This window comes from Musca autumnalis, unplaced genomic scaffold (assembly GCF_047663935.1).
Source record: "Musca autumnalis isolate F117 unplaced genomic scaffold, ASM4766393v1 scaffold_5, whole genome shotgun sequence".
In the NCBI taxonomy this organism is placed as follows: Eukaryota; Metazoa; Arthropoda; class Insecta; order Diptera; family Muscidae; genus Musca; species Musca autumnalis.
The window spans coordinates 179026058-179045912 of record NW_027412088.1 but is presented as its reverse complement, the minus strand read 5'-3'; the positions used below and the strand labels follow the sequence as shown (position 1 = coordinate 179045912).

At 36.5% G+C, this 19855-nt stretch overlaps 2 protein-coding genes across 2 annotated transcripts in view; both read left to right on the top strand.

Moving 5' to 3' along the window:
• Positions 1–19855, top strand: part of LOC141387232 (potassium channel subfamily K member 18) — a 123783-nt gene that overhangs the window by 13559 nt on the left and 90369 nt on the right. Inside the window, exons 2-3 of the mRNA XM_073956593.1 lie at positions 12607–12704; positions 12808–12979. Of these exons, the coding sequence (XP_073812694.1) occupies positions 12607–12704; positions 12808–12979 (270 nt within the window). The remainder of the gene's footprint in view (positions 1–12606; positions 12705–12807; positions 12980–19855) is intronic.
• On the top strand, positions 19034–19732 carry LOC141387238 (uncharacterized). The gene is made up of 2 exons (XM_073956599.1): positions 19034–19158; positions 19212–19732. Exons 1-2 carry the CDS (start codon positions 19111–19113, stop codon positions 19623–19625), a joined length of 462 nt encoding a protein of 153 aa, XP_073812700.1. The 5' UTR covers positions 19034–19110; the 3' UTR covers positions 19626–19732.

The following is a 19855-nucleotide window of genomic DNA, read 5'->3' as shown; positions in this document are numbered from 1 at the left end:
AAATTTGATTTATTTGTTTGTTTTCTTTGATATGCAATGTTTTGTTTGTTGTTTTGTAAAAGGAATTTTGTTCAAGTATTTTTAATGCCAAAAAACGCATTAAATTCCATAAAAATAATTTGCCTTAGCCCCAGCCATTGCAAAAAAAGAAATATTTCAAACTATCTGGCGTCATGGTTTGTTAGTTAAAACAAATCTACTTAAGCGAATATCATGGATAGAGAGATGTGTTTAAATTTATGGAATTATTTTTGTCAAGCTAAGTGAAGGTCAAGGTCGTATACTCAAATTTACAAAAACACACGAATGACATTAAAGCTGGATGCTGTTTCGTTGGCATTGCTCTGTGCAGTAATTTTTTTTGTTGTTACTTTGATTCAAATTGTGTGACCGGCCATTGAGATGCAAAATAATCTCCAGTTCTCTGACCTTTTCTCCAAAAAAATATTTAAACTTGACACCAATGCCATACAATTGTAATCGGAACTAAGTAATACACACAACGGAATACGTAGTTTATATCGTAAAGAGTATGTATGTTGTGCTTTGGTTGCGATTTTTTCAGCCCAGCAATTAATATTCATTATTCTAAAGTCGGTAAAACGGGTCAAAAAAGATCAAACACGTTCAAATACCACCATTCCAACGGCCAGATCTTACTTACTTACTTAGATGGCTTTTATATTAAACAGAACGTCTTGTTCCATAAGCCGAACTAAGAATAGATTTCCAAACGCACCGATCTTTTGCCTTACTTCTCCAATTTTGGACGCCATGTTTTGTGATATCTTCTTCAACTTGGAGTTTTGGTCTTCCCTTGGGGTGTATACCGTCGAGTTGCTCGTATTTAAATGCCTTTTTGGCGGGGGCATATTTATCCATCCTGCTGACATGGCCAAACCAACGCAATCGTTGTAGTTCGATACGTTTTACTATATCGATGTCGGTCGGCTGGTATAGCTCGTGGTTCATACGACGTCGGTATTCACCTTCAACGCATATTGGTCCATAAATCTTTCGAAGAATTTTTCTCTCAATCACACCAAGTTCTGCCTCATCTGCTTTCGCAAGTACACATGCTTCAGATCCATACAAAAGAACGGGTAGTATCAGTGTCCGGTAAAGTGTAAGTTTTGTTTGACGAGAGGTGGTTTTGCTTTTAAACTGTTTATTGAGACCAAAGTAGCATCTGTTGGCCAATATTATTCTTCTCTTTATTTCAAGGCTTATATTGTTGATTTTATTTATGGCGGTGCCGAGGTAGATAAAGTCATTTACTATCTCAAATTTATAATTATCAACATCCACAGTTGGTCCGAGTCTACTGGACGACTTGCGTGTTGATAGCATAAACTTCGTCTTACCGCCGTTGACTGCCAGACCCACTTTGGCAGACTTTTTTTCAATTTTTGCAAAGGTGGCTGTTACGGCTGGCGCTGATCTACCTATTATGTCTATGTCATCTGCGTATGCAAGCAACATTACATCTTTATTGTACATCGTGCTGTTTTTGTCTCTGGCCGTATATATATTCGCATCTCGTATGACCTTTTCCAGTAGGATATTAATAGGTCACAGGATATTAAATAGGTCACACCTTGTCTGAAACCTCGTTTTGTGTTGAAAGGTTCGGAGAGGTTCTTTCCTATTTTAACCGCTGATCTTGTGTCAGCCAATGTCATCCTGCATAGTCGAATTAGTTTTGCAGGGATGCCAAAATCAGACATGGCTTGAAACACCTTTGCTCTAATTGGGCTGTCGAACGCGGCCTTATAGTCGACGAATAGGTGGTATGTGTCGATCTGTCGTGGGTCTTCTCCAATATTTGGCGCAGTGTGAAGATTTGGTCAGTTGTCGACTTACCAGGTCTAAAACCGCATTTGTATGACCCGATTAATTCATTGACCATGGGTTTTAACCGTTCACACAGTATGCTCGACAACACTTTATATGCGATGGGAAGGAGACTTATACCTCGGTAATTTGCACAAACCGTTTTGTCTCCTTTCTTATGTACGGGACATAGTAGGCTGAGGTTCCAATCGTTGGGTATGCTTTCTTCCTGCCAAATTTCGCAAATTAGCTGATGCATACTCCTTACCAGCATTTCGCCACCGGTCTTGAACAGTTCGGCGGGAAGTCCATCAGTTCCTGCTGCCTTATTGTTTTTTCAGCCGATTAATGGCTGTCGTAACCTCGCTTTGGCTAGGTGGTAGACATTCGACATTGTCATTTACGATTGGTTCTGGGGTATCTTCATCGCCATCCATATTCGATACCAAAAGCTTCATAAAGTGCTCCTTCCAGATCCTCAGTACGCTATCTGTATCAGTTACCAGATTCCCTTGGTCATCTTTGCAGGAGAATGTGCCTGCACCATATCCTTCAGTCTGGTGTTTTACACTGTGGTAAAATTTTCGGACTTCATTCTGACTCCTGAACATATCGAGTTTCTCACGCACACGTTTTTCTTGCTCCTTCTTTTTTCTCCTGAAAATACGCTTTTCCTCTCTCCTCTTCTCCCGATAAGTTTCTTTCGTTCTTCGTGTTGCTACTGAATGCAGTGTTGCTCTATATGCCGCGTTCTTTTCTTATGTAGCTTTACGACACTCCTGATCGTACCATAAATTTTTAGGTGGAGGTTTTTGGTACCCAAGTATGGTTTTTGCGGCAGTCTGAAGGGAGTGGGCTATTCTTTGCCAACGTGCTTCTACATTATCGGGACAAGGAGTGCTGTTTTCCAGCATGCGAGTCAGTTGAGCGGAGTAGGCTTGTGCTGTCTGTTGTGTTTGCAGCTTCTCGACATCCAGCTTCCGTCCTGTGTTAGATCGCACTTTTGTCGCAACATTAAGACGAGTGCGTACCTTGGCTGCTACAAGGAAATGGTCCGAATCGATGTTCGCACCTCGAATCGATCGGACATCTAACACACTGGACGAGTGTCTTCCATCTATAACAACATCCCCATCCGGGGATACCCACGTAGCCTTGTGTATGTCGAGTTGTGGGAATCTGGTGCTGCTAACTACCATGTTCTTTGCCGCTGCAAAATCAATCAGCCTCATTCCGTTGACTGAATTTGCCGACCGTGGGGCCGAATATATTTTCCCTTCCAATTTTAGCATTAAAATCTCCTAGAACAATCTTAATGTCGTGGCCAGGGCAGCGGTCATATACTCTCTCTAGGCGCTCTTCTCTTCGGTCGGAGCATGGGCGCAGATGAGACTGATGTTAAAAAACTTTGCTTTTATACGGATTGTGGCAATTCTCTCATCAACCGGAGTAAAACTGGATACAAGATTTTTAAGCCTCCGGTTTACCATAAATCCAACACCTAGCTCATGCTTCGTTTCATGGCAGCTATAATACATTGCGTAATCGTTTGTGATCTTTACGTCTGCCCGATTCCATCGCACTTCCTGTAAGGCGATAATATCTGCATTGTACTTGTCAAGTACATCCGCCAATGCGCAAACTGCACCTACTCTGTAAAGAGTCCTGACATTCCAGGTGCAGATTCGCAGATCATGGTCCTTAATACGTTTGCGGGGGTCGTCAACTTTAGAGGCGTTTGTTTTTCTTCTTTTTCTTTGTTTTTTCATAGTAAGCTGTTTTGACGGGGTGAGTTACTAGCCCAACGCCCAACCCAAGTTTTTATCGTTCTTATGGGTGAACGCGCGGCACATGTTAGGTCACTACCTTTAACGGGCGTTAAAGGCAGCTCCCCAGGTGTCACCGCGGGGAGGTCAGTGTCCACTTGAGATGAATGAGGGACCAAGATAAGTCCTGGGCTTTGCCATGTTAAAGCCGTTCAAGACCGTTCCTTGGTATCATTCATCCCCTACGTCACCCCAACGGCCAGATCATGACATATTAATCTTATTTGTGTACGTTGCTGATGACCTCGGGCCAAAGTCCTGATATCAACCCTTATACATTTTTTGGGTCCAGTTTAATAAAAAACTCGAAAAAGGCCTTCCAACAAAAGATCAAGATTTAATAAAAATTGTGGAACCAGTACCCTTAGAGTGTAACATGCCGAGCCTTAAATTTTGGTTTAACCAATCTCATTACTGCTCCAATGAATGTCTAAAGTGGATAGACAACTCATTAAGGAACATAACTTTGGTAATTCTCCAAACAACAGCGGATTTGGATTTTTGCAATAAATTTATTGTCACCTCCAACTAGTAGTTAATTCTTATTTTTGACCGTATTTTTAGAAATAGAAAATAAATTTTGTATATTTTGACGGAATATTGTTTTGGGGACCAATAGCAAGAGATTTGCACAAAAACTGTATACTTTCTACCAGGGTTTCGGAGTCGAGGTATTTTTGGCTCGACTCCAACTCCAGACGAGTTTTTTTTCACGACTCCGGCTCCGACTCCGAGAATAAATTCCTATACCACTAAAAATAAAAAAATGTGCAAAATTTTTTAAATTTTTCCCATGTTTTGGCCTATACAGGCTAATGTTTTAGTTTTTCCTTACATATTCATTAGAAAGGCCATTCGTTCGAATACATTCGAACATATCAATATTGTTTCTGCCGAATCTTACTTTGAACAAGTAAAAAAGTATCAGTCGGCTTTGCCGACAGAGATATACCCTCAGCCTGTGTACATTGAAACAATCTTTTCCCAAAATACGTATGTTTTAAAAATTTTGGGCGTTTGAACCGACAAAAATATTGATTAGGATTAAAGATCAAAAGTTGTGCGGAGGAGATACTAAAAGGAATGGATCGAGATTGACCGTTATGGAAGTGGATCTCCAGCCACAACATATGGTGCCATAAGGGGTTTTTACACTCTTCGGGCTGTTTGCTCAAGAAGTATGGACTTGCCCCTAAAAAACTTTTAACATCGTAATTGAGGCAGCGAATGCAAGTTGCTTCAACAAAAATTAAAGTGATTCGAGAGCATGTCTTAAAGTGAACTTATCCGAAATTTTGTGTGGGAGGTACCGGATGGAGTGGACAGATATAGTCCATATTTGAACCTGATCTATATCTGGTAGATATATTAGGATGTGTAAAGTATAGACCAATTCGTCCACTCCCTTCAAGAGTTACCGTATGAACCTGAAGGAGTAGACCGATATGGCTTATCTTCAAACTTAAACTATGTTTGGACAAAATATTACTAAGGCCATATTTTGGACCGAATCGGCAGATCCGTTCGAGAGTTATCTTGCGCTCCAACCACCTCACACGGTGTCATAGGGGTTTTTTGCAACTTTCATGCTATTTTCTCAGGAAGTATGGACTTGCCCCTGATGGTACTTGTACCGTCGTATGGAGGGCAGTGAATACAAGCTGCTAAACTGAACTAAACTGAACTTTTCCGAAATTTTGTGTGGGAGGTACCCGAAGGAGTGGACCTATTGAGACCATATTAGAACCTCATATTACTCTGGTAGAAAGTTTACGCTATACAAAGTATGGACCAAATCGGTCACTCTCTTCAAGAGTTATCTTGCTCACAAACTTTCCGAACATTTTCGAACTTTTTTTGGGGGAGGTACCGGAAGGAGTGGACCGATGTAGCTCATCTTCGAACTTTAACTAAGTTTGGGCAAAATATTACGAAAGCCAGCCTGCAGGACAGGCAGACAGACGGACTGACATGGCTAGATCGACTCCAAATTGTCTGAAACACATTTCGTCCAAACATAATTGGGGTCTAAAACCATTATTTCGATGAGGCACATTTTCATCGTATCAAAGTGTATATACCCTCCTTACCCTAAAGGCTGAGGGTATAAAAATAGCAAAGTTAAAAAGTTTTTGTCGGCTTTCCTTTTTTGCACGAGTATATTCTGGACGGAATTCTTCCGCGTGAGAAAATCTTTAAGGTTTCAAAAATGAAGCGGCAATACAAATCATAAGGACTACATGCAAAAGAAAAAAAAAAAATAAGCAATTCATGAACAAGTTTCAAACTGGATTTAAGCCAACATTTTTGTGTGCTTAGCCTTAAAAGGAGACCTCCAGTTGTAAAGCTCAATTTTTAATGATTTTTTTCTGAGAAAACAGCGGGTTAAATTCTAGGTTTGCGACCGTTTATTGCAGATGTAAAAGTTATATAACTCAATTTCAACCCGTCATAATTCAAAAGTTAGACTCACTGCGGATCTATGCTTCGGGTTTCTAAATATACTCAAGATTATCTCTGAATTGTTCACCCCGCAGACCTAGATCATAATTTTTTCGCGTAGTGAACAATACGGGTTTGTTGTTCCAGCACTATAACCGCGTAATACGTATGACGCATGTTAATCGTATCTGATAGACAAATTTTAATAGCTTTCTAATGATATACATATACGGTGAATCGGTTCATAAAAACCGAATGAAAATTCGGTTTTAGTATCAAAATAACCGGTTCCAAAATTCGAATATGGGGATCTGTACTCCAAAAAAAAAACGATATTAACGTGCTCGGCAAAGCGAGGTCCAATTGAGCTCAATATTTGTAATGACTCCGAGAATTCTAGATCATCAATAGGTTAAATGGAATATATTGAAATAAATAGATATTGGGTTGCCTGAGCAAGATTTGGGTAAAAGTGAAAAATGACCGCTAAAATTAGATCATATCGATTTCGTGTCCTTAGGAACCGTACCTAAAATCTTCCGAGCGACATTTTTGCAGAATATTCCTAAGCTGAAAAATATCATCTTGTGGTACTTTTACTGCGGTTCTAAATGAAATAAATGACGAAAATGACATTGGAGGAAGCGAGTTAGAAGGTCGAAATGTTCTACGAAAAAAATCCTCATTTGATTTGACTGAACACATGTAATCTTAAAAATAAGCTAAAATAACTGCGAACGAAGATATAACGCTAGTTTCAGGCGGCTTATAGGGTATCCAGCAAAACATTCGTCACGCCATATCGCGAAAGTTCGACTCACGGCGGATCTGTCCTTTGGGGTTCTGTATGTACTCACCAAGGGCTTTCATCCCCAAAAGGAATTTTCCACCCTCCCCAGACTTTAAGCTCCATTTTGTTGCACAGTGTAATGAATCATAGAAGAAAGATTCGTCGTTCGTCAGACTTCTGAGTTATGGCGGGATGAATCTGTCGTTGACCAACAAAGAATTTATGATGCCCTAATTCAGAAGCGTAACCATCCGAATTTCATATATAGTTAATAGATTATGCAAAATTTACCGAAATAAATAAACATACCGTTTTTTAAGAAAGTAACGGGCAAAACTGATAAAAAACAATGAAAACGTGACAATATCGATTTCTTGGATATGGGAAACATACATATAATTTTCGGTGGTACATTTTAGTAGAAAATTTCATTTTGTCTTACTTTTTGAGTTCAAGAACAAAAAGAACATGAAAGGAACTAAGCTACAAGGACAGCATATTCGACATAAAGGTTCCTCATTCTATTTAATTGAAAACATGTCATCTAAAAATGATGAATAAATATCTCCAAACAGAGATATAAAGTTATTTTCTCAATGACTGATTGGGGTCCATCAAAAAATTCATTATGTCAGAACTCAGAAATTTCAGCTATGGGATCCTTTGGGGTTCTTAATTGGGGCTTTCATTCCGAAAATGAATTTTTCCACCCTCAGATCTTGACTTCCATTTTGTGTCACAGGTTATTCAGTGAGATTTCCCATAGGGACCACAATGTCTTCAATAGAAGACAAGGATGACTTCTCATAAAAAACATGATGAGAATACCAATAGACCATTGCGAGAAGACCAATAGGACTTCTGACAAAAGCGGTTAAAGATCCAATCTTAATTCAATTGTCATAGAACTTTACTTTTTTTTGCAAAAATGTAAAGAATCCATTGGATTAACAAAATAGGGATGAATAGACTACACTTCAGAGGATAATAAATATCCTGTGAATTGTCCTTAAACTAAGTATGAAATACCATTTGCATGTTTTCTTATAACTTTCTTATAAAATAAATAATGATTTTTAAAAAATGTTCTTGTTCCAAATTTAATGTTATATTTCTATAACGTGGAAAAAATTTTGCCAGGAGTCGGAGTCGAGTTATTTTTTTCGACACAGACTCCAGCAAAATTGCTCGACTCCGAAACCCTGGTTTTTACATAATTTGTTACCATAAACGAACAATTAATATGACTTTTTTACAATGTTAGCCTTTGCAATACATTTGTTGTCTAACTGTAATTAAATTTGTCATTCCGTTTGTAACACATCGAAATATTCATCGGAGAACCTATAAAGTATATACAAATATTCTTGATCAGGGTAAAATTCTAAGACGAAATAAATATGTCCGTCCGTCCGTCTTTCTATTGAAATCAATATACAGTTCGCAATTTTTAAGATAGAGCTTTGTAATTTGGTATAGAAGTTTCTATTACTCCTAGGATATTTGGTATTGCAAATGGGCTATATCGGTCCACGTTTTGATATAGCCCCCATAAAACGTTACCACCCGATTTACGATATTTTGCAGGTTTTAGCCTCATTATCACACCGAAATGGCTGAAATTTGTTACTTGGTATACGTCCACGCCTTCATATTACCCCCATAGAACGGCACCTGCCGATTTTCGGAATTTTGAAGGTTGTGGCCACAATAATCCACCGAAATGGCTGAAATTTGGTCTTCATTTGGCGTCCACGCCTTCATGTAGCCACCATGGAACGGTACCTCCCAATTTTCATAATTCTGAAGGTTGGGACGTTAATATCCCACCGAGGTCCGCCGGTTTCAATATCCCACTTAGAAGCGTACCTCTTAATTTTCGGTATTTTGAAATTTATTCTGAAATATCGGAAATTTGGTATTTAGTCTTCTCTGAGCTGGTAGTATGGATATAGCCCCCAGGAACGGTACCTCCCGAATTTCGGTATTTTGAAGATTATCCACATTGTTTTATCAAACTTGATGAAATTTGGTATTTAGACTTCTTTATAAATGAAAGAAAACTAATTGTTCCATTTTACTTTAATACAACTTGTGGTGGAGGGCCAGGCCAAAGTTAACGCCGTTTTTACTTGTCTTTGACTAGATTGTGTTGATTGGGTCTGCCAGTGGAATAACTAGGTCTACTGTTCATGATACCTAGCCCAAAAATTTCTAAAAATTTACGGTTTATTATACCCTCAGCCTTTAGGCTAAAGAGGATATTTACACTTTGATACGACCAAAAATGTGCCTCATCGAAATAATGGTTTTAGACCCCAAGTATGTTTGTACGATATCCGTTTCAGACAATTTTGAGTAGATCTAGCAATGTCCGTCCGTCCGTCTGTCTGTCTGTCTGGCTGGTGCTCACGATAACTCTCGAACGGATCAATCGATTCGGTTCAAATTTTGGGCTTCGAAATATTTTGTGCAGATTTGATTTAAGTTCGAAGATAGGCCATATAGGTCCACTCCTTCAGGTACCGCCCCACAAAAGTTCACAATATGTTCGGAAAAGTAACCGATTTGGTCCATACTTTGCACATCGTGAAATTTCTACCAGACTTAGAAGAGGTTCCAATATTAACTTAATAGGCCCACTGCTTCGGGTACCTCCCACACAAAATTTCGGATAAGTTCAGTTTAGGACTTGCTCTCGAACCGCTTTGATTTTTGTTGCAACAACTTTTATTCACTTCCCCCATACGAGGGTACAAGTTTTATCAGGTGCAAGTCCATACTTCCTGAGAAAATGGCCGGAAAGGTGCAAAAAGCCGTGTCAAAGGTTGGAGCTCAAGATAACCCTCCAACGGATCTGTCGATTCGGTCCAAAATTTGGCCTTCGTAATATTTTATCAAAGCATAGTTTAAATTCGAAAATGTTCGGAAAAATTTTGCGCACGATAACCCTTGAAGGGAGTGACCGATGTAATCTATACTTTGCACATCCTAATATATCTACCAGGTATAGATCAGGTTTGAATATGGACTATATTTGTCTACTACTTCTGGTACTTCTCACACAAAATTTCGGATATGTTCACTTTAAGACCTGCTCTCGAATCACTTTGATTTTTGTTGAAGCGATTTGCATTCGCTACCTCCATTACGACGGTAAAAGTTTGTTCAGGGGCAAGTCCATATTTCTTGGGAAAGGTGTAAAAAAACCCCTATGTCACCATATGTGGTCGGAGAGCACGATAACTCTCGAACTGTTCAACCGATTTGGTCCAACATTTGGTCTTCTTCATACTATATCCAAGCTTAGTTTCATGGGCAATACCGGTCCACAACTTTCGGTACTTCTCTCTAATATTTAAAAAAATTTCACTAAAATGCCAGGACGATATCACTTGAATGGGTCAACCAATTTGGTCCAAACTTTGGATCTCCTAATATTTGATCAAAATTTAGTTTAACCTCTAAAATGGCCCATATCGGTCCTCCCTAAGGGTACCTGCCCTACAAAAGTTCAACATTTGTGTCTTAGTGCTGTTAATTCCTAATCCACATTTTTGTCGGCAAGTTAAAATGTCCAAAAAGGGCCACAAAATTCTGAAGAGACCTTAAATACATTCGATCTGTCCGGAGGTGAAAGTTTCGCTTCACATTGGCTGAGGGTATATATCTGTCGGCAAAGCCGACTGACAGTTTTTACTTGTTTTATGATCATTCATGATACACACAGGTATGTCAGTTTCTAGGGTTAATTCAGTCAATTTTATCAGAACAGGAGTAGCAGGAACAGGAATAGAAAGCTTCTGAAGATGTTAAATATTATAGCTACAAATTTCTTTTGTTCAGAGACTCATAACGGCATTTGATTTGGAACATTTCTTCTTTGAAATATTTTAGGAGATTTTGACACAGTATGGAATAAATTTTAATTAAGAGTCTAAAAGTTTAACAAATAATTTCTACCTATAATATCTAATTTTGTAACGTCATTTTCTTAACAAAGTATTTTACTTAGATATCAAGTTTGTTCTGGGACTTACAGTGAAATTTTGTGTAGAATATTTCTTGCTTTAACATCTTTCGTCTAAAACTAAATTTCATCTTACTTTCATGTATCAACTCGAAAAAAGAACAAAACATTTTTTTTTCAAAAAATATTCGCAAACTTGATGTATATATTTTCTTGATATATGTTGTAAATACATATTTCATTTATTCGGCGACTTATATTGACATTAGATGGAGAATATTTTTGTCTTTGACGTCTTCGATCTAGAATGAAGTTTTGTGGGACAAAACTTAATAAACTCAGATAAAGTACAACGTTAACGTGGTTTTACTTTTGGCAGATTTCTGGCGTTTAGGTACGATTTAGTGTTTTGGTGTATTCGGGAACCTATAGTAAAATTTTATGATAAATAATTTTGTAGAATATTTTGATCTGATACGATCACATTTTAAAGGAGTTTTTAAACGTTTTTCAAAAAAGGGACCAAAAAGACCCCTTTAGTGACTCGCATGAGGGTTAATTTTTTCATAAAAAGATACCCCGCTTTGTTGTCAATAATATTGTCAAAGACTTTTTTTACCTAAAATGCAAGGATTCCAAGGAATCTGATGTCGAATATTTCAAAACCAGTAGGAAGGGGCGGAAGTTGCCACGCTTATTTAGGTTACTTCCCGACATAAACTTTCAAAACGCCGATACACGTGTCTTTTTTTTCGGTCCTCTTTCATAATCTGGCCGAATTATCTTGTAATTATTTTTGGTGTTGTACAGTGTAATAGACAGAATATTTCAGAATATGGTATTCATGCAATATAAGAAGGGGTTTTTTATGTAGCCAGTGTTGATATTTCTCCGTACTAAAACCCCCACTGGTCCGTTAATCCCCCAACATTAAATTGATTCAATTGAATAAACATAATTTTAAACGAAACATCACGAACAATGAACTGGACTGACTAATTGTCTGTATACACAAAATCAATCTTATTAACCATTTTGTTTTCACATTTTAATATCCATTTAAGATTTGTTTGTATTCAAACACAAAGTATAGTTCCATAAAATTTAAAATACAATTGATATTCTCCTTCCCAAATTTTTTTCTACGAAGCTCTTCTCCTCTCTACCATAAGTTATCGTTTTTAGTTTATTCCCAACAAAAATTAAAAGTGGTTTTTAATATTCCCACAATTAATGGGGTATTTTTATTTCAAATTGTGATTGTAAATTTTGTTTAATTTCAATTATAGCTTTTTTTACGAACATTTCTTTTGTTTAGAATTAATTTTAAATTTATGGCATTTGCTTGGCAACATGTTGTCTACAATTGCTAGGTACAAGTAGATGGAATAGAAAATGGTTTAGTTTGGGAGATAATTTTCAGTTTAGCAACAAAGTATCTACAACATCCACAACAGTAGAAACACGATAATTCAAACTTCGATAAAACATATACCTCCTTAATTCGTAATAAACTATTGGTTCTTTGAGGTGATTGCTCTCACATAACCCCGATAAAAAATGACTGGTCCCTTGGATTATGCATTATAGGCTTCTACTGTGTGAGAAAACTATCTCCGACTAACTTTCCTCCCGGAAAAGTAGTCTTTAAAAATATTTCCTTTACGAAAAACTATCTCCATGAATCCCTTACTGTATATTTACCAAATTTCTCACCCATCTCTCCCCCTCTCTTTCACTTTCAGGTCGTCAGGAAGAAATGGCTAACATAAATACCCACGAAGAACAAAAACAATTCTTTAATGCGATACGACGTTTGGCGGAGGATCACGAAATGAGAAAGGTAATATTAGACAAACATTTAATACCTTTCCCCTCCAACGCTCTCCCATCTCCCTACCCCCTAGATATATAAAATAACAATTCCCTACCACCCTCTCTTATAGTACAGTCCAAAGGAATTTGATGGCAAACTGATACGCACGCTACGAGATCATCAATCCGGTGTGGAATCGCTGCTGAACAACAACAAAACATTGGAAGAAATGGCATCACCACAAAAAACGTGGTCCTTTTGGAATGCCATGTTTTTCTGCAGCACCATCTACACAACAATTGGTAAGTCTATGAATGCAAAAAAAAATCCGAATCGAGTGGGAGTGTCTTGTCATTGTTATAAAAATAACAAATATTTAGCGCCTATCACAAACTCAAATATTCCAAAGAAAAAATGAAAACGAATTTGTTTTGGTCCCAAAGTGACAAATGTTTTTCCTCAATAAAGTTTTCCTATTTTATGGGGATTTTTTTCATTTCGTCGTCGACTCGTTGACCAAAATGTCGTACGCACACATTTTATGGTGGCAAACATACTCAAGGGTAATGTTGTTGGTGGTTTGTCGTTGTTTGTTTTATTTGTTGTTGTTGTTGTTGGTTGACAAAAAACAAATCATACGCCCACCGGCCACTTGATATTTGGCTAAATTTGAAAATATTTTTAATAAGATTTCTTGTTGGTTCCTATTTTGTTTTTTTTTCTGGCAGACGAAATATGAATTTCACATTTTAATTTTAGCGTAAAATTTTATTTATCGGGGGCCACATTGTTTTGATTGGAAAGTTCATCGATGATGACTTTTGTCATAGAAAAGTTAAAAGGATATGAATATTGCCAGGAAAAAGTTCATCGGAGATGACTTTTCTTATTGAAAAGTTCATCGGAGATGACTTTTCTTATTGAAAAGTTCATCGGAGATGACTTTTCCTATAGAAAAGTTCATCGGAGATGACTTTTCCTATAGAAAAGTTCATCGGAGATGACTTTTCCTATAGAAAAGTTCATCGGAGATGACTTTTCCTATAGAAAAGTTCATCGGAGATGACTTTTCCTATAGAAAAGTTTATCGGAGATGACTTTTCCTATAGAAAAGTTTATCGGAGATGACTTTTCCTATAGAAAAGTTCATCGGAGATGACTTTTCCTATAGAAAAGTTCATCGGAGATGACTTTTCCTATAGAAAATTCATCGGATATGAGTTTTCCTATAGAAAAGTTCATCGGAGATGACTTTTCCTATAGAAAATTCATCGGAGATGACTTTTCCTATAGAAAAGTTCATCAGAGATGACTTTTCTTATAGAAAATTCATCGGAGATGACTTTTCCTATAGAAAAGTTCATCGGAGATGACTTTTCCTATAGAAAAGTTCATCGGAGATGACTTTTCCTATAGAAAAGTTCATCGGAGATGACTTTTCCTATAGAAAAGTTCATCGGAGATGACTTTTCCTATAGAAAAGTTTATCGGAGATGACTTTTCCTATAGAAAAGTTTATCGGAGATGACTTTTCCTATAGAAAAGTTCATCGGAGATGACTTTTCCTATAGAAAAGTTCATCGGAGATGACTTTTCCTATAGAAAATTCATCGGATATGAGTTTTCCTATAGAAAAGTTCATCGGAGATGACTTTTCCTATAGAAAATTCATCGGAGATGACTTTTCCTATAGAAAAGTTCATCAGAGATGACTTTTCTTATAGAAAATTCATCGGAGATGACTTTTCCTATAGAAAAGTTCATCGGAGATGACTTTTCCTATAGAAAAGTTCATCGGAGATGACTTTTCCTATAGAAAAGTTCATCGGAGATGACTTTTCCTATAGAAAAGTTCATCGGAGATGACTTTTCCTATAGAAAATTCATCGGATATGAGTTTTCCTATAGAAAAGTTCATCGGAGATGACTTTTCCTATAGAAAATTCATCGGAGATGACTTTTCCTATAGAAAAGTTCATCGGAGATGACTTTTCTTATAGAAAATTCATCGGAGATGACTTTTCCTATAGAAAAGTTCATCGGAGATGACTTTTCCTATAGAAAAGTTCATCGGAGATGACTTTTCCTATAGAAAAGTTCATCGGAGATGACTTTTCCTATAGAAAAGTTCATCGGAGATGACTTTTCCTATAGAAAAGTTCATCGGAGATGACTTTTCCTATAGAAAAGTTCATCGGAGATGACTTTTCCTATAGAAAAGTTCATCGGAGATGACTTCTCCTATAGAAAAGTTCATCGGAGATGACTTTTCCTATAGAAAAGTTCATCGGAGATGACTTTTCTTTTAGAAAAGTTCATCGGAGATGAATTTTCTTATAGAAAAGTTCATAGAAAAGTTCATCGGAGATGACTTTTCCTATATAGAAAAGTTCATCGGAGATGACTTTTCCTATATAGAAAAGTTCATCGGAGATGACTTTTCCTATATAGAAAAGTTCATCGGAGATGACTTTTCCTATATAGAAAAGTTCATCGGAGATGACTTTTCCTATATAGAAAAGTTCATCGGAGATGACTTTTCCTATATAGAAAAGTTCATCGGAGATGACTTTTCCTATACAGATGAGATGACTGAGATGACTTTTCCTATAGAGATGAGATGACTGAGATGACTTTTCCCTATAGAAAAGTTCATCGGAGATGACTTTTCCTATAAAAAAGTTCATCGGAGATGACTTTTCCTATAGAGATGAGATGACTGAGATGACTTTTCCCTATAGAAAAGTTCATCGGAGATGACTTTTCCTATAAAAAAGTTCATCGGAGATTACTTTTCCTATAGAAAAGTTCATCGGAGATTACTTTTCCTATAGAAAAGTTCATCTTAGATTACTTTTCCTATGGAAAAGTTCATCGGAGATTACTTTTCCTATAGAAAAGTTCATCGGAGATTACTTTTCCTATAGAAAAGTTCATCGGAGATGACTTTTCCTATAGAAAAGTTCATCGGAGATTACTTTTCCTATAGAAAAGTTCATCGGAGATTACTTTTCCTATAGAAAAGTTCATCTTAGATTATTTTCCTATGGAAAAGTTCATCGGAGATGACTTTTCTAATAGAAAAGTTCATCGGAGATGACTTTTCCCATAGAAAAGATCATCGGAGATGACTTTTCCTATAGAAAAGTTCATCGGAGATGACTTCTCTTATAGAAAAGTTCATCGGAGATGAATTTTCTTATAGAAAAGTTCATCAGAGATGACTTTTCCTATATAGAAAAGTTCATCGGAGATGACTTTTCCTATATAGAAAAGTTCATCGGAGATGACTTTTCCTATATAGAAAAGTTCATCGGATATGACTTTTCCTATATAGAAGAGTTCATCGGAGATGACTTTTCCTATATAGAAAAGTTCATCGGAGATGACTTGTCTCATAGAAAAGTTCATCGGAGATGACTTTTCTCATAGAAAAGTTCATCGGAGATGACTTTTCCTATATAGAAAAGTTCATCGGATATGACTTTTCCTATAGAAAAGTTCATCGGGGATGACTTTTCCTATAAAAAAGTTCATCGGGGATGACTTTTCCTATAAAAAAGTTCATCGGAGATGACTTTTCCTATAGAGATGAGATGACTGAGATGACTTTTCCTATAAAAAAGTTCATCGGAGATGACTTTTCCTATAGAAAAGTTCATCGGAGATTACTTTTCCTATAGAAAAGTTAATCGGTGTTGACTTTTCCTATAGAAAAGTTCATCGGAGATGACTTTTCGTATAGAAAAGTTCATGGGACGATGACTTTTCGTATAGAAAAGTTCATGGGACGATGACTTTTCGTATAGAAAAGTTCATCGGAGATGATTTTTCGTACAGAAAAGTTCATCGGAGATGATTTTTCCTATAGTTCATCGGAGATGACTTTTCCTATAGAAAAGTTCATCGGAGATGACTTTTCCGATAGAAAAGTTCATCGGAGATGACTTTTCTCATAGAAAAGTTCATCGGAGATGACTTTTCCTATATAGAAAAGTTCATCGGACGATGACTTTTCATCATCGGAGATGACTTTTCCTATAGAAAAGTTCATCGGAGATGACTTTTCCCTATAGAAAAGTTCATCGGAGATGACTTTTCCCTATAGAAAAGTTCATCGGAGATGACTTTTCCTATATAGAAAAGTTCATCGCAGATGACTTTTCGTATAGAAAAGTTCATCGGAGATGACTTTTCCTATAGAAAAGTTCATCGGAGATTACTTTTCCTATAGAAAAGTTCATCGGAGATTACTTTTCCTATAGAAAAGTTCATCGAAGATGACTTTTCCCATAGAAAAGTTCATCGGAGATGACTTTTCCCATAGAAAAGTTCATCGGAGATGACTTTTCCCATAGAAAAGTTCATCGGAGATGACTTTTCCCACAGAAAAGTTCATCGGAGATGACTTTTCCCACAGAAAAGTTCATCGGAGATGACTTTTCCCATAGAAAAGTTCATCGGAGAAGACTTTTCCTATAGAATAGTTCATCGGTGATGACTTTTCCCATAGAAAAGTTCATCGGAGATGACTTTTCCCATAGAAAACTTCATCGGAGATGACTTTTTTTACAGAGAAGTTCATCGGAGATGACTTTTCTTATAGAAAAGTTCATCGGAGATGACTTTTCTAATAAAATAATTCATCGGAGGAGATGACTTTTCCTATAGAAAAGTTCATCGGAGATGACTTTTCCTATAGAAAAGTTCATCGGAGATGTGTTTTCCTATAGAAAAGTTCATCAGAAACTACTTTTTCTATAGAAAAGTTCATCGGACGATGACTTTTCCTATAGAAAATTTCATCGGAGATGACTTTTCCTATAAAAAATTTCATCGGAGATGACTTTTCCCTATAGAAAAGTTCATCGGAGATTACTTTTCCTATAGAAAAGTTCATAGGAGATTACCTTTCCTATAGAAAAGTTCATCGGAGATTACTTTTCCTATAGAAAAGTTCATCTTAGATTACTTTTCCTATAGAAAAGTTCATCGGGGTTGACTTTTCCTATAGAAAAGTTCATCTTAGATTACTTTTCCTATAGAAAAGTTCATCGGGGTTGACTTTTCCTATAGAAAAGTTCATCGGAGATGACTTTTTCTATATAGAAAAGTTCATCGGATATGACTTTTCCTATAGAAAAGTTCATCGGGGATGACTTTTCCTATAAAAAAGTTCATCGGAGATGACTTTTCTTATAGAAAATTTCATCGGAGATTACTTTTCCTATAGAAAAGTTCATAGGAGATTACCTTTCCTATAGAAAAGTTCATCGGAGATTACTTTTCCTATAGAAAAGTTCATCTTAGATTACTTTTCCTATAGAAAAGTTCATCGGAGATTACTTTTCCTATAGAAAAGTTCATCTTAGATTACTTTTCCTATAGAAAAGTTCATCGGGGTTGACTTTTCCTATAGAAAAGTTCATCGGAGATGACTTTTTCTATATAGAAAAGTTCATCGGATATGACTTTTCCTATAGAAAAGTTCATCGGGGATGACTTTTCCTATAAAAAAGTTCATCGGAGATGACTTTTCTTATAGAAAATTTCATCGGAGATTACTTTTCCTATAGAAAAGTTCATCGGAGATGATTTTTCTAATAGAAAAGTTCATCGGAGATGACTTTTACTATAGAAAAGTTCATCGGAGATGACTTTTCCCTATAGAAAAGTTCATCGGAGATTACTTTTCCTATAGGAAAGTTCATAGGAGATTACCTTTCCTATAGAAAAGTTCATCGGAGATTACTTTTGCTATAGAAAAGTTCATCTTAGATTACTTTTCCTATAGAAAAGTTCACCGGAGATTACTTTTCCTATAGAAAAGTTCATCGGAGATGACTTTTCCTATAGAAAAGTTCATCGGAGATGACTTTTCTTATAGAAAAGTTCATCGGAGCTGACTTTTCTTATAGAAAAGTTCATCGGAGCTGACTTTTCCTATTGAAAAGTTCATCGGAGATGACTTTTCCTATAGAAAAGTTTATCGGAGATTACTTTTCCTATTGAAAATTTCATCGGAGATTACTTTTCCTATAGAAAAGTTCATCGGAGATGACTTGTCCTAAAGAAAAGTTCATCGGAGATGAGTCATCGTCCGATGAACTTTTCTATATGTGAAAAAGTCTTCGTCCGATGAACTTTTTCTATATGGGAAAAAGTCATCTCCGATGAACTTCATAACCTCTTCTGATTCCTAGTTGGCTCCATTAGTTGTAATCAATTTTCTTGGCTTGACTATTGAAAACGTCTTCCTTGTCGAGTTGTAATCAATCTTTCTTATCTGTAATTTGAGTTGATTTGTAAATTAATTCATTCTTTTCCACTGGATCAGGTGATTGGGGAGAGATAAGGAATTATTGAATTTTCATTTAAATTCCAAGATTTTTTACAAGCAGAATAGTTTCTATTTTAAAAGTGTTAAGAAAAGATGCTGCGATTACTTTACCTCGCTGTTATTTTTGCGGTCTTAAGCCAGGTAATGGATTTTAAGATTGTAGAATTAAAATCAATTAAAAAAAATCTGAATAGTCTCTTCTAGCGGCTCCTAGTTCACCAGGTGACGTCTTGACCGATGAAGGGCGTGAACACATACGTACTGTGCTGGACGAAACCAAAGCATATGCTGGTGAATTGGAATCTTTGATTGGAAAAGTTTTGCCACAACTACCCAAAACACCAGCCTATGACGAACTGCATAAAGATTTGGAAGAATATCAGCAAATCGCCAAAGAATATCACGAAGTAAAATGTCATTGTCGAAATAAGGCTTTACAGTTTTTTGAATATTTTTCACAATTTGTGGATAAGTATTCGGAGGAGGAGGCTGAGACAGTGGAGGAGAAAGAAGCTGTAAAACTATTGAATGATGCTGGTTTAAAGGAAATTGCAAAATTGTTTAAGGATAAGAAGGACAGCGGTTACTATGAATATTTGTCCGATTAGTAAGGGATTATCTTCGAGTGAAAAAATAGTGTATCTTAAAAATTATTTGTACAAATTTTAAATAAAATTCCATTGACAAATTATTTATAAGATAATGTGTCAAAAGATTTTAACGGTGGTATTATTGGCTAAAAAATAATCAAGCCATTTTGGCCTGAGGTTTTATTGATTCATTGGCAGCTGATGGCTCCCTAACCCTTCGCCTTATGCTCTTGTCTCATAATATTCAT

Coding starts and splice junctions, on each gene's coding strand:
- LOC141387238 (XM_073956599.1), top strand. CDS start 19,111: ATGCTGCGATTACTTTACCTCGCTGTTATTTTTGCGGTCTTAAGCCAG. Junction 19,159..19,211: donor TTTTTGCGGTCTTAAGCCAG/GTAATGGATTTT, acceptor AAATCTGAATAG/TCTCTTCTAGCGGCTCCTAG.